Source organism: Musca autumnalis, unplaced genomic scaffold (assembly GCF_047663935.1).
Source record: "Musca autumnalis isolate F117 unplaced genomic scaffold, ASM4766393v1 scaffold_1, whole genome shotgun sequence".
In the NCBI taxonomy this organism is placed as follows: domain Eukaryota; kingdom Metazoa; phylum Arthropoda; class Insecta; order Diptera; family Muscidae; genus Musca; species Musca autumnalis.
In genome coordinates, this window is record NW_027411644.1 from 195,221,866 (window position 1) to 195,237,338 (window position 15,473).

At 35.8% G+C, this 15,473-nt stretch overlaps 2 protein-coding genes across 43 annotated transcripts in view; one reads left to right on the plus strand and one right to left on the minus strand.

Moving 5' to 3' along the window:
* The window catches only part of Cyp304a1 (Probable cytochrome P450 304a1), a 162,199-nt gene extending 160,471 nt beyond the window's left edge, over nucleotides 1–1,728 (plus strand). For all 42 annotated transcript variants that reach the window (XM_073959502.1, XM_073959499.1, XM_073959506.1 and 39 more), the window contains one exon: nucleotides 22–1,728. In XM_073959502.1, coding sequence (XP_073815603.1) covers nucleotides 22–206 — 185 coding nt within the window. In that variant the 3' untranslated portion in view covers nucleotides 207–1,728. The remainder of the gene's footprint in view (nucleotides 1–21) is intronic.
* Spc25 lies at nucleotides 1,190–13,052 on the minus strand. The gene is made up of 3 exons (XM_073959552.1): nucleotides 3,064–13,052; nucleotides 2,591–2,816; nucleotides 1,190–2,082 (listed from the first exon to the last, which is right to left on the minus strand). Exons 1-3 carry the CDS (start codon nucleotides 3,176–3,178, stop codon nucleotides 1,848–1,850), a joined length of 576 nt encoding a protein of 191 aa, XP_073815653.1. The 5' UTR covers nucleotides 3,179–13,052; the 3' UTR covers nucleotides 1,190–1,847.
* Nucleotides 13,053–15,473: the final 2,421 nt, after the last annotated feature.

Consider the following 15,473-nt stretch of genomic DNA (forward strand, 5'->3'; position numbering starts at 1 on the left):
TTGTATATTTTCATGTTTTAGGAAAACGTCTATGCGCTGGTGAAACATTTGCCCGTAACATGTTATTCCTGATGACTGCGGCAATGTGTCAAAATTTCAACTTTGTGTTGGGTCCAAATGATAAACTACCCGATTTGAGTACCAATTTGAGTGGTTTGTCAACATCACCAAGAGATTTTTGGGTTCAATTAGAGGATAGAACATAAAATGTTCAAGAGTTAATTTTAATGGGGTCAAAGTGTAGTTGGCCTACGTAATTCTAAGTATGTCATCACTAATATTTGGTCATTTTCAACATTTCTTAAAACACTAGCTGTGTCTTTTTACGTGATAATTAGTAATAATTAAGTGTGTCTGCGTACTCGATAATTTGTAATATTTATCACAAATGTTTCAAATTTTGACAGTTGTATAAGAAAAAGTGGCTGAAAATTTGTTTTATCAACATTTAGTAAGTAAAAAGACACACCTATTATTACTAATGTTGCAGATTTTGACAGTTGTATAAAGTAAAAGTTTGCTGAAAATGTTTCAGCAACATTTAGTAAGTAAAAAGACACAACTAATCATGATGCAGATTTTGTGATTTAATTTTTTTATATTAGGTTTGTCCTCGTACTTACTAAATGTTGCTGGAACACATTTTTTAGCAACTTTTTCTTTAAACAACTGTCACTTTTAGAAACATTTGTAATAATTTGTACAAATTATCGAGTACACGGACAAGCATATTGAAAGTATTGTTTAAATTTTAAAATATATATATGTAGCTTTTAAATAAAAATTAATTGAAACCACCATTTTATGTAATTCAGCGAACGATTTTGAATTGGAAATTTTGGAGTCAACTTTGCCAGCCTTAGAGCATCCTGTAGGACGATTCTCTTTCTCGAATTTTGTCAGCTGAAGGCAATGAATTTGCGTGTCTTTTTACTTACTAAATGTTGCTGAAACAATTTTTCAGCAACTTTTCCTTTATACAACTGTCAAAGTTTGAAACATTTGTAATAATTATTACTGATTATCACGTAAAAATATGACATTTTCTACAATTTTGCTCTTTGCATTACATTTGTTGCCTAACTGTAATTTTTGAAGAAAATTGGGCTTATGTTTCTACCAGCGGTCAAGCCACATGAAGCCATTTTTTTCTATATGAAGTGACACCTCTTGAATCTCTTTAGGTTGCTCTTAAACCAAATGCGGCTACTTTCCTTGTTTATATATCCATTAAGCCAGAAATGGACTTCATAGCTGAAACACAACCTTCAAAGAACGCGAATTTTCGTAATAAAGTTGATCGATTGGCAAATATTGTTCAGTCTCAAGTCTTTCCACCATATTGGCATATTATCGTGGTAAGACTTGACAATACTAAACATAAATAACATGACAGCATGACACGACTCATACGCGATCAGTCAAAAAAGGTTATTGAAAAAAGTATAAATTGAATCGAACAACACAGATTTTTTTCTGAAATGCACCCACTCCCTATAGCAATCTTTCAGTATCAGTGGTTATACAAAAACTAAGCGCAAATGTTTTTATTTACAATAACTATTTCGACACTGTACAAAAATTGTTACAAATATCTAACAAAATTCGAAGATTCTCTGATGATTCTCTTTTACGTTGGAAATGAATGTCTACTTATGATATTGCAATACGCATTTTCTTACAGAAAATATAAAAACTGAAATAACAACATTAATAAAAACACACAAATACTACGACTTTCTTTTTATCTACAAAAACTGAACACTTCCGTCGTAAACGGATTTGACGTTACTTTAACTTGCAACATAATCTAACTTAATTTACTCTAAATAAATACTATAAAAGTCTTAACTATTTCCATCCCATTCCATACGATTATTGGCATTATTTTCTTTATCTTCTTGTCTGCGCTGGTGTTTTTGCCATTCTTCTTCTAGAAATTGTAACCATTGTTGAGCGTCAACTGAAAAAGGTTTCCACTCACTGGATGTTTCTGTTCTTTGTATGCTAACACCTTGAAACCGATGGGGTAGGGCATCCTCATTGAAAAACATTTGTGTGGACTTTTTAATGGTATGAATGCTGAAAAAAGTCCATTGTCATTAAATTGTATAAGATTGTTTGGCTTAAGATGAGTTTAAGCATTAAGCTCGGATCGATACCAAATTTTTTCCACAGGTAGGTCTCGTTACCCTGATCACTAATGTAAATAACATTTTTTGCGGAAGCCCATACTTCTCGAGATATGGGCCTCCGAAGTTCCGAAAATTCCCTTGTTAAATGTCGGCTACTTAGAGAAAATTTTTAATTTAAAAGAAAATGTTGCTCCCGTTCCCTAGATCCAGGTCAGGCAATGTGCGCTTGCTGAGAGCAAGTGAGCATACATTTCAATGCATTTTACATTGAAGTTTTCGCTCACTTGCTCTCAGCAAGCGCACATTGCCTGACCTGGCCCTAGATTGGCTCCTGTCCATAGCAGAAAGTGTTAAATCCCCGGCCGAAGGCCGGCTTTATAAAAAAAATTATAATTTTTTCCGAGCTTAATGCTTAAACTCAACTTGCTCCGATTGTTTAACAAAACTTGACTTACAATTCCCGCCTCGACAACTCTTTCTTTCGTTGCTCATACCGCTGTTGTTCTGTCTCTTCATATTCTTTACGCAATCGTTCAATGTTTGTGTGTATAGCCTGCAAACGCTCCTCTTCACTCGCCACAAATTCTTCAAGTTTTTCGGTTTGTTTTTTAATTTTTAACACTTCATCTCTGTACCGGCTTAATTCGTGTTCCTGTTTGTTTAACATGGTCTTTAATTGGGCTTGAAATGTGAAACAAAAAAGAGAGAATGTACAGATGATAAACCCCGGTAACATTCAGGGCCTGTATGTATGTCGATAAGAAAATGAATACGCAAGAAAAACTACCAAATTTGAGTGTGCTTTTCAAATTTGTTTTTTGTTTTGAAGCAAAACTAAAAGAAATAATATGTCAAAAACTAAGGTTTGGGCGTGTTTCATGCGCACACATTTTCGTTTCGAAATACATAAACTGGGGGTCAAACTCACTCATCTGTTCATAATGTTTGGCACATTTTCGTGCTACATGTGTTTCCATTTCTGTGATTTCACACTCATTGTTCAGCATACGTTTTAAACGTTTGGCAAATTCGTATTTACTCATATTTATTTAATAAACGAGTTTAAATCTAATCACAAAAAGACGCCAAACAAAAACAAACAAATGAAGAGTTGCCTGATTATGTAAACTTAAACAAAATAGTGCTGCCAACTTCACATAAATGAAAAGTAATGCCAATACAGTATCATTTAAGGGTAGTTCACATTACACTGTTTGTTCGATTTGTTAGTGGTGCTTCAGGGTAGAACAAATTCTGTTTCTATGAAAATGTGAAATGAAAACATTTGTTAAGGAAATAAATGTCAAATGAAAAAAGTTATAAAGGAAATAATTTTCATTTCAAATTTTCATAGAACAAGAATCCAGCCCCAGGTAAAGTAAAGCGGGCCATACACTATCAAATTGGCTTGTCCATCCGATGAACTCCTTCTGTACGTGTGTGCTTGATAAGTGTGTAGCAAAGCATTCAATCTGCAACCGAAATCTTCAAATTTTCCTCTAAAAACGAATTAACCTATTTTTTTATTTCTTTCTAAACACAATGTTTTTTTTCAAAATTTCTTTTTGACAATTTTGAAAATAAACCATATTCATCGGATTGATTGGGTTTCATTTTGAAAATCAAAACTATTTTGATTTTCCTCAATCCATAAAATACACACACATATTCTCATATTTTGACAAATGTACACATACTACTACAAATGTTGACATCAAAATTTGATAGTGTATTGGGCGCATGGTACAATTACATAGGTAGAAACATCGGCGAATTGCTACAACAAAGCCACTTTTTTTGTAATGTAAACTGTCAAAATTTTCGCCAAATGGTTTCTTGTTGTCTCTTTTTATCGCTTGTGTTTGTACAGTTACCGAATCATATGGTTTTGTGTTTCGTTTTTTCACGTTTTTTGACGTTTTAGATTCGATCAGCTGGGCTGAGGCATCTACCTAAGTAATTGTACCATGATTGGGCGCTTAAGTACTACAACAAATACAACTCAACAACAACCACATAGGAATTTGTTTTTGTTTGTAAAGTTAGTGTCAAAGATAAATGTAAACAAAATAAGGAAATGTCTATAAATTATTGGAATTTAAGAAACTAATATTTTTTCACATTTGATAGAATATTTTGGAAAACATGAATAAAAGACTCGTTAGATTTTCAATTTGAATGTTTTCAAATCATTGCACTAAATGCATTATTTCTCGCAGAAAGTACAATTCTTGTGCGTGAGGTTTTTTTATATGGAATCTTACATACAAGATTTTATCTAACCCAAGATCTATTTACAAGGTCACGTAAGTAGTAAAACAACAACTTAATTTTGGCCGAAAATTCAATTCTTCAAGATGTCAAAATGTTTGTTTACGTTTTCATATCATATATTTATTCACAATAGCAAAAAATTTGACAGATTGAAATCACGGCGCACAGTGGTTTTGGTATAGCCCCCATATAACGGTACCTCCTGATATTCGGTATTTTGAGGCTTTAAGCAATCCTTTCCCTTTAAATTAGTTGTAATTTGGTACTTAGGATTTCTAATGGTCACTAAACTTTTTCACTAAAAATTGTGGACATAGGTCCACGTTTGGGTATAGGTTCCTTTTTAGGTACCTCCCGACTTAGACCATGCCAAAATCATGGATGTTAGGACTCGTATGTCAGATATATATTCACTGGACAATAACCGTAGACTATCCCCGAATTTTCACATACAATATCAGGAACCTACGACTTATCCTGATGACTTTATTTTAGTTTATAGTACTAAAATACGTTATTTTACAAAGTCCGATCTGGGTTGTCAACATTTTCCCTATATATATTCACCATAGATATTTCAAAAACAGTTTGGATCGAGCACATATAATCTTCTGAAAGAATTTATTATGAAAAAACATCAATAAAATATATTTTGTGACAGCAGATAACGAAAATGTGAATTAAAACGGTAGAATATGGTCCTAAATCTATATATATAAAAGAGTAGTGAGGTGAGTGACTGACTGACTGATTGACTGAATGATTCAACAGCGCCCAGGCGAAACCGCTGAAGCTAGAAAGTTGAAATTTTGGGTGTAGGTTGCTGTTGGGGTGTAGGGGTGAGATAAGGCTGGGTTTTTGGAAATTCGACCTAGAAGTGTACGAAAAGTACTAAAGGTACTAAATATGGTACCCTTTGTATTAGGCAAACGGTAAGAGCCAGAAATTTGGAATGAGGGTAACTGATGGAGAGCTAGAAAGATGTACCAAAGGGTTTTTGGGAATTCGAACTACAAGGGTACGAAAAGTACTAAATGGTACTAAATTTAGTACAATTTTGATTTGGGTGAACGGATTGAGCTGGAATAATGACATTTGGAACGAGGGTCACTGATGAAGAGTAACAATGAAAGGTTTTGTAAATTCGAACTATAAGGGTACGAAAAGTACTAACTGGTACTAAATTTAGTACAACTCGGATTTGGGTGAACGGATGTAGCTAGAATCCTGAAATTTGAAATTAGGGTCACTGATGAAGAGTAACAATGAAAGGTTTTGTAAATTTGAACCATAAGTGCACTAAAAGTACTAAATGGTACTAAATTTAGTACAATTCGGATTTGGGTGAACGGATAGAGCTGGAATCCTGAAATTTGGAATGAGGATCTCTGACGAAGAGTAAAAATGAAACGTTTTTGGAAATTCGAATTACAAGGGTACGAAAAGTACTAAATGGTACTAAATTTAGTACAATTTGGATTTGGGTGAACGGATTGAGCTGGAATCCTGAAATTTGTAATGAGGGTCACTGATGGAGAGTAGCAAAGAAAGGTTTTTAGAAATTCAAACCACAAGTGCACGAAAAGTACTAAATGGTACTAAATTTAGTACAATTCGGATTTGGGTGAACGGATAGAGCTGGAATACAGGCATTTGGAATGAGGGTCACTGATGAAGAGTAACAATGAAAGGTTTTTGGAAATTCGAACTGTAAGGGTACGAAAAGTACTAAATGGTACTAAATTTAGTACAATTTTGATTTGTGTGAACGGATTGAGCTGGAATACAGACATTTGGAATGAGGGTCACTGATGAAGAGTAACAATGAAAGGTTTTTGTAAATTTGAACTATAAGGGTATGAATAGTAGTAAATGGTACCAAATTTAGTACAATTTGGATTTGGGTGAACGGATAGACCTGGAATACAGGCATTTGGAATGAGGGTCACTGATGAAGAGTAACAATGAAAGGTTTTTGGAAATTCGAACTGTAAGGGTACGAGAAGTACAAAAGGGTACTAAATTTAGTACAATTGAGATTTGGGTGAACAGATAGAGCAGGAATCCTGAAATTTGGAATGAAGGTCACTGATGAAGAGTAATGGACTTGGATGAACGGATAGAGCTGGAATCCTGAAATTTAAAATGGAGTTAGTAATGGAGAGTAACAAAGAAAGGTTTTTGGAAATTCTACCTATTAGTGTACGAAAAGTACTAAATGGTACTCAATTTAGTACTATTTGGATTTAGGTGAACGGATAGAGCTAGAATCTCGAAATTTGGAATGAGGGTCACTGATGGAGAGAAGCGATGAAAGGTTTTTGGAAATTCGAACTATAAGGGTACGAAAAGTACTAAATGGTACTAAATTTAGTACAATTTGGATTTCGGTGAACGGATTGAGCTGGAATCCTGAAATTTTGAATGAGGGCCACTGATGGAGATTAACAAAAGTACTAAATGGTACTAAATTTAGTACAATTTGGATTTAAGTGAACGGATTGAGCTGGAATCCTGAAATTTGGAATGAGGGTTCACTGATGGAGATTAACAAAAGTACTAAATGGTACTAAATTTAGTACAATTTGGATTCGCGTGAACGGATAGAGCTGGAATCCTGAACTTTTGAATGAGGGTCACTGGTGGAGAGCAACAAAGAAAAGTTTTTGGAGATACGAACTGTATGTGCACGAAAAGTACTAAATTTAGTACAATTTGGATTTGGGTGAATGGATAGAGGTGGAATCCTGAAATTTGAAATGAGAGTCGCTGATGAAGAGTAACGATGAAAGGTTTTTGCAAATTCGAACTATAAGGGTACGAAAAGTACTAAATAGTACTAAATTTAGTACAATTTGGATTTCGGTAAACGGATAGAGATGGAATCCTGAAATTTAAAATGAGAGTCGATGATGAAGAATAACGTTGAAAGGTTTTTGGAAATTCGAACTATAAGGGTACGAAAAGTACTAAATGGTACTAAATTTAGTACAATTTGGATTTGGGTGAACGGATAGAGCTGGAATACTGAAATTTGGAATGAAGGTCACTGATGAAAAGTAACAATCAAAGGTTTTTGGAAATTCGAACTGTAAGGGTACGAAAAATACTAAATGGTACTAACTTTAGTACAATTTGGATTTGGGTGAACGGATAGGACAGGAATCTTGGAATTTTGAATAAGGGTGACTGATGGAGAGTAACAAAGACAGGTTTTTGGAAATTCGAACTAAAAGTGTACGAAAAGTACTAAATATAGTACAATTTGGATTTGAATTAACGAATAGTGCTGAAATTTGGAATAAGGGTCACTGATAAAGAGTAAGAAAGGTGTACCAAAGGTCGAAAAGTCCTAAATGGTAGTGAGTGAAACTTGGAATTAAGATTACTGTTAGAATTAGAATTGGGATATGGAGGTAACTTTAGAAAATCATACTAATGTGCACGAAGCAGTACTAAATTCGATACAATTTGTATTTGCGTGAACAGATTACTGTTGGAGTGTAGGATTGCGGTTACTTTGGAAATTCGTACTTATGAAAAAGTGCTAAATGAGAGTACATTGGCTATAATTTGGATTTAGGTGAACGAAAGAAGTGAGTTATGCAAGTTGTTTTTGGAAAGCCGTGTACGATAAGTGGCAAATGGTACAAAATTTGGTACCTTTTGGTATTTGCTATATGGTACAGAATTTTGTACAATTTGTGATTTTGTAAAGGGGTGGAATTTTTAAATTTGAAATTCGGTATTATATTAGCAATTGTTGTTTAGAGTGGAGGTAGGGATGAAGTTTTGAAAATTCGCACTTATTTATACAAAAAGTACTAAATAGTAATATAATTGCTTTCAGCGGAACATATAAAGCTGGAAAAGTGAATTGCGGTCGGGATATATGTTGAGTAGAAGGAAGTAAGATTTGAAACCTTTAATTATGTGTACGAAAAGTTTGGTAAAATGTTGGTACCAAAACCATTTTGGTATTGCGTAAACGGTTAAAGTGAGAAATACCTACTATAGGTGAACGAAAAGTACTAAATGGTACTATATTTGGTGTTGGGTGTAGGAACAAAGCTTGGATTATATAATTTGGACAAAAAATACGAAATGGAAAAATATTTGTTATGATGATCACTCTGAACTTGGAGATAAAGTTCGGAGTTCGGTTGGAAAATGTGCATAAAATCTTCAAAATGCTCTAAGTCTTCAAAATACCTCTTCTAATAAAAGTGGATTGAAGTAGACATTTTTAAATAAAGCTTTTATATCCTCTGAGTATTCAAGGTCCAAATGTAAAGAAAATTGGACAGTATAGATTTGTTCTATTTTTAAAAAACACTAAGGGCCATTATTACATGTTGTCTTTTACTATTGGAAGGATTTAAAATTGCAAAATAAACCAATTTGGAGGACTTGAAGATATAATTTCCACACTAAAATTCAATGCTAAGAAGGTCCTCCTTCATATTTTTTAATCACTTTTAATGTTAAGTTAACCGGGACCTTATAAATCTGTTCGAAAAATCCAATAAATAACAAAAGAAGACTTGTAATAATGGGTACCGTTATATGGGGATATATTTCGAAAATTTTACGAACCTATTCGGGTTCTTGGCGAAACCGCTGAAGCTAGAACCTTGAATTGTGAATGTGCGTTATTGTTGTTGTGAAGGGGTGAGAGAAAGTTTAGTGTTTGGAAATTCGTATTGGGAGGGAATGCTGTGTAAGTGAAGGAGTAAAACCAGAAGTCAAGTCTGAAATTTGCAATATGATTCGCGGTTGGTGTATGTCTGTGATATGAGGTCGTAGTTTTGGAAATCCGAAATAAAAAATATGGTAGCTGTGTAGGGGTGCGATACGGCAGATATGTTTTTTTGGAATTAAATCGATTAAATGTTGGTATTTAAAATAGGTTTTAATACAACAGAACAGAGTTCATATATATTTTATTTGCTAGTCATATATAAAAAGCAAAAGCTTCGGGAGATGTTAAATATTATAGCTACAAATTTCATTTGTTCAGAGACTTCTAATCAAATTTGATTTGGAATATTTCTTCTTTTGACACAATCGGCAAAAAGTGAAGTATTTTAGGAGATTTTGACTCAGTATGGAATAAATTTTAATTAAGAGTCTAAAAGTTTAACAAATAATTTCTACCTATAATATCTAATTTTGTAACGTCATTTTCTTAACAAAGTGTTTTACATAGATATATAGTTTTTTCTGGGACTTATAGTAAAATTTTGTGTAGAATATTTCTTCTTTTAAAAACTTTCGTCTAAAACTAAATTTCATGTTACTTTCATGCATCAACTCGAAAAAAAGAACAAAACTAATTTATTCAAAAAATGTTTGGGTGTTTTGTTGGCAAACTTGGTGTATGTATTTTCTTGATATATATTGTAAATACATGTTTCGTTTATTCGGCGACTTATATTGAAATTTGATGGAGAATATTTTTGTCCTTGACGTCTTCTGTCTAGAATGAAGTTTTGTGGGACAAAACTTAATAAACTCAGATAAAGTACAACATTAACCCTAAAATGGGATTTTACTTTTGGCGGATTCCTGGCGTTTAGGTACGATTTAGAGTTTTGGTGTATTCGGGGACCTATAGTAAAATTTTATGACAAATAATTTTGTAGAATATTTTGATCTGATACGATCTCATTTTAAAGGAGTTTTTAAATGTTTTTGAAAAAATGGACCAAAAAGACCCCTTTAGTGACTCGCATGAGGGTGCATTTTTTCATAAAAAGATACCTCGCGTTGTTGTCAATAATATTGCCAAAGACACTTAATACCTAAAATGCAAGGATTCCAAGGAATCTGATGTCGAATATTTCAAAACCTGTAGAAATGGGCGGAACTTGCCACACCTATTTAGGTTACTTCTCGACGTAAACTTTCAAAATGCCGATACACGTGTCTTCTTTTTTTCGGTCCTCTTTCATAATCTATGCGGGGTTTCTTGTAATTTTAAAAAAAGTTCAATTTTGTTGTACAGTGTAATCATAAATAAATAGATCCGCACACCTTCTCAGCAAATCAAATGTCTGATATTGGACACGTCAGCTCAAAATAGGAAGTGGACGTTTCGAATAAATATGCACATTTGCCCATAAAAACTGGATTAAAGCACAAAGAGTACCGGGGACGACATACATACATAGTTCATTTTGGAACCGGATCTAATGGAAAGTCATTCCTTTCGATAGTTGTCGTGCCAACCTGTTATTTCAGTCTGTCAATTGAGGGAGCATAGACTTGCCCACGAATGAAATGCATATCGCTCATTTACTCAAAGAGTGGCATAACTCAAAAAAGCGTTTTCTGAGTTAGCAATTTCTATTTTTTCTACGACTTCTACTTTATCTTGTGTCAAATTTTCATGCTGATATCTCTAAACCTCGACGAGTTACAGCTGATTTACTACGAGTTTCGCATAATTCAACACAAAAGTTTTTGCAGTGTAAGAAGCAATAAAACACTTCAAATCATGCTTGATCTTGCACAGAAATTCAACACTGATATCTGGCTAGGTGTTTGCAAAATATGGTCCACGTAGTTATTTTGTTTTTTGTGTGCCAACTTATAACGCATTTTTCTCGAAACTCGATTTTTTGAATTGATTTGCCTTTCTCTTCTACCACAGGCTACCAGACAAATTTCTTCAAGTAAAAACTGATTTTTCGACATTTTTTGCTTTAATTTAGTAAAATGGAACATTCCGATAAATCCTACAACAAATTTGACACGCTCTATTAGGAACGTGGGTTCAATTCTCAACCTGGAAAAGTTACCAAGAACTTTCAGTTAAATTCAAGACATATTCCAACAAAAAGGTCTTCTGTATATAGATGGTCTCAAGAGGGGGTCTCCTGTCTATAGAAGACCTCAAAGGATGTCTTCTGTCTATAGACGACCTCAAGAAGAGGTCTTCTGTCTGTAGATTACCTTAAGAGGTCTTCTGTTTATAGAAGACCTTAAAAAGAGGACCTCGGGAGGAGGTCTTCTCTCTGTAGAAGACTTCAAGCGTAGATCTTCTGTCTATAGAATACCGCAAGAAAAGGTAAAGGTCTACAGAAGATCCCGAGGAGGTCCTCTTCCTATTGAAGACGTCAGCGAAAGCCTTCTGTCTATAGAAGACCTCAAGCCGATGACTTTTGTCTATAGAACAGCTCAAGAGGTGGTCTTCTGTTTATCGAAGTCATCTTCTATTAATAGATGATGTCTTCTGTCTAGAGTAGATATCAGATGATGTTTTTTCTCTATAGAAAATCTCATATGGGGGTCTTCTGTCTATAGAAAACCTTAAGACTGGGTCTTCCGTCTAAAGGAGACTTCAGACGGAGGTATTCTGTCAATATAATACCTCAAGAAGGGTTATTCTGTCTATTGAAGATGTCAAGCGCAGGTCTTCTGTCTGTAGAATACCTTAATACGAGGTCTTCTCTATAAAACACCCAAGAGGAGGTCTGTTGTCTATATAAGACCTCAGAACGAGGTCTTCTGTACGTAGAAGACCTCAGGAGGAAGTCTTCTCTCTATAGAAGACCCAAGCGTTGATCTTCTGTCTATAGAATACCTTAAGTGGAAGTCTTATGGCTATAGAAGACCTTAAGAGGTGGTCTTCTGTCTATAGAAGACCTCAAACGAAAGTATTTTGTCAATATAACACCTCAAGAGGATGTCTTATATTTATAGAAGAATCTAAGAGGAGTTCTTCTGTCTATAAAAGAGCGCAAGATGTGGTCATCTACCTAGAGAAGATCTCAACACGAGGTCTATTTATAGATGAGTTTGTCTGTCTATAGAAGACCTTATGAGGTGGCCTTCCGTATATAGCAGATCTTATGATGAAATCTTTTGACTATAGAAGTTCTCCAGAAAAGATATGCTGTCAATATAAGACCTCAAGAGGAAGTCTTCTGTCTAAAAAATATTTCGCGAGGAGGTCCGCTTTCTGCAGAAGAACTCAAGAAAATGATTTCTGACAATCTAAAACCCCAAAAGGAAGTCTTCTGTCTGTAGACGACCTCAAGAGGAGGTATTCTGTCTATAGAAGGTTATAGGAATAGGTATTCTATGGAAGATTCAAGAGGAGTTTTTCTGTTGGAAGAAGACTCGTCAATTTGAGGTATTCTATTAACTGAAGACGTAATCTTGAGGTCTTCTATAAATAGAAGACATCATCTTGGATCTTCTACATATATAAGAAATCCTCTTGATGTCTTTTATAGACAGAAGACCTTCTCTCGAGGCCTTCTATAGCCAGACCTCAGGGCTATAGAAGTCCCATATAGAATAAATAAAAAACCCTAAAGAAAAGAAAAACAAACCCTCTAAAGTTGATGAACCCCGCAAACGTTTTAAGGACCATGATCTGCGAATCTGCACCTGGAATGTTCGCACTCTTTATAGAGAAGGTGCAGTTTACGCATCGGCAGATGTACTTGAAAAGTACAAGGCCGAGATTACTACCATACAGGAAATACGATTGAACGGGAAAGGTGTCACAACAACGCACTGTATTATAGCTGCCAGGACACAAAGCATGAGTTTGGTTGCGGATTTGTAGTTGGTCGGAGGTTAAAACAACTGGTCTCCAGCTTCTCTGCAGTGAATGAAAGACTCGCTGCAATTCGATTAAAAGCAAAATTCTTCAACATCAGCTTTATTTGCGCTCATGCTCCCACTGAAGACAAGGACGAACAGGCCAAAGATATATTTTACGAGCGCTTAGAAGAAACTTATGACCGTTGTCCTGTCTATGACATTAAAATTATACTAGGCGATTTTAATGCAAAAATTGGAAAGGATGATATCTTTGGCCCAACAGTCGGGAAATTCAGTCTCCACAGTGAAACATCTGACAATGGTATGAGGCTGATAGACTTGGCAGCTGCACGAAACATGGTAGTTAGCAGTACCAGATTTAAGATCAAAGAACAAGAAATCAAATTGATCACGTTGTGATAGATGGAAGACATACATCAAGCGTGTTGGATGTACGATCGTTCCGAGATGCAAACATCGACTCCGAACACTACCTTGTTGCAGCAAAGGTACGTACCAGATTAAACGTAGAAAACAAAGTGCGAACAGACACAACACGGAAGGTGGACATCGGTAAGCTGCAATCACAACAGATAGCCACAGCATATTCCACTCAACTGGCCCAACTGCTTAATCAAAGCACTCCTCGTCCCGATAACATATCAGGACAATGGCAAAGCATTGCCCACTCCATGCAAACAGCCGCAAAATCCATACTTGGATACCAGAGACCTCCACCAAGGAATCCATGGTATGATCAGGAGTGCCGTGCTGCTACCGAAGAGAAAAATGCGGCATATAGGGCTACTTTACAATCCGTAGCCATGCGTAGCGTATGAGAGAGGTATTGGGAGAAAAGGAGAGAGGAGAAACGTATTTTCTGCAGGTAAAAAAGAGATGGAAAAGCGGGAGTGTGAACAAATAAATGAAGTCAGAAATTTCTACCTAAGAGTGAAACATCAAACTGATGGCTTTAGAACTGGCATATCCTCCTGTAGAGACCAGCAAGGTAATCTGGTAACTGATACAGATTGTGTGCTAAGGATATGAAAAGAGCATTTTTCCAAACTGTTGGTATCCAAAAATAGCGAAAATGGTATTGAATGTATACCTCCCGGCCAAGATGAGATAAAGACAGCAATAAACCGGTTGAAGAATAATAAGGCAGCAGGAGCTGATGGCATACCAGCCGAGCTGTTTAAAACCGGAGGCGACACGCTGATAAGTTGTATGCATTAGCTAGTTAGCTCCATCTGGCAGGAAGAACGCGTGTCCCGTCCATAAAAAAGGAGATAAGACTTTATGCTCCAACTATAGGGGCATACGTCTTCTCCCTATCGCCTATAAGATAGTGTCAGGGATATTATGCGAACGACTAAAGCCTATGGTCAACGAAATTATTGGACCATACCAATGCGGCTTTAGACCTGGCAAGTCCACCATTGACCAGATATTTACCCTGTGGCAAATCCTGGAGAAGACCCAAGAGATGCAGATCGACAACTAACACCTTTTTGTCGATTATGAAGCAGCCTTCGACAGCCCGCTACGTTCAAAGGTATTCCAAGCCATGTCTGAATTTGGTATCCCCGCAAAGCTCATTCGGCTTTGTAAAATGACTCTAACTGACACAAGATGATGAACCCACTAAAAAGGCGTATGAATACATGCCACATGGCGGTGCACGCAGAATTGGCAGGCCAAGGAATAGATGGCGCAAACAAGTGGATGATGAGATGACAAGGCGCGGTATTCCAGAGAGCAAAGCAACAAATAGAGAGGAATGGAGATCTCTTCTTAGTTCGGCCTATAGAACAAATGTTCTGTAATGGGCCAGCTAAGTAAGTAAGTAAGACACAAGATCTTCAGTTAAAATAGGAAAGAACCTCTCCGAAGAGTTTTGTACCAAAAAAGGTTTCAGGCAAGGAGACATTCTTTCATGTGATGTTTTCAACATCCTGCTAGAAAAGGTTATACGAGAGGCAAACGTCAAAAGAAGTGGCACAATCTACACCAATAGTTACTTGTTAATGCTTATGATATAGACATGATGGAAGATCAGTAAAAGAAGTAACCGATACCTTTATGAAGGTCGAAGGAGAATCTGCTAAAGTGGGTAAACGGCGAGAAGACTAAGTTGATGGTGTTGACGCGCAATGCGTCCATTGAGATCGGATCAACTGTTGAAATTGGTTCCTATAATGTTGAGGTAGTACAAGACTTCGTATACCTCGGCACCGCCGTAAACACAACAAACGACATCAGTTGTGAAATAAAAAGAAGAATTGTATTGCCCAACAGATGCTACTATGGCTTAAGTAAGCACTTCAAAAACAAAGCCACAACTCGTCAAACAAAAATAACGCTTTACAAAACACTGATACTACCCGCGCTGATATATGGTTCCGAAGCCTGGGTACTTGCGCCAGCAGATAAGGCAGTGCTTGGCGTGTTTGAGAGAAAAATTCTTCGAAAGATCTACGGACCAATGTGTGTGTTTACGGT

Coding starts and splice junctions, on each gene's coding strand:
- Spc25 (XM_073959552.1), bottom strand. CDS start 3,178: ATGAGTAAATACGAATTTGCCAAACGTTTAAAACGTATGCTGAACAAT. Junction 2,817..3,063: donor CAAACATTATGAACAGATGA/GTGAGTTTGACC, acceptor TCACATTTCAAG/CCCAATTAAAGACCATGTTA. Junction 2,083..2,590: donor GAGTTGTCGAGGCGGGAATT/GTAAGTCAAGTT, acceptor GACTTTTTTCAG/CATTCATACCATTAAAAAGT.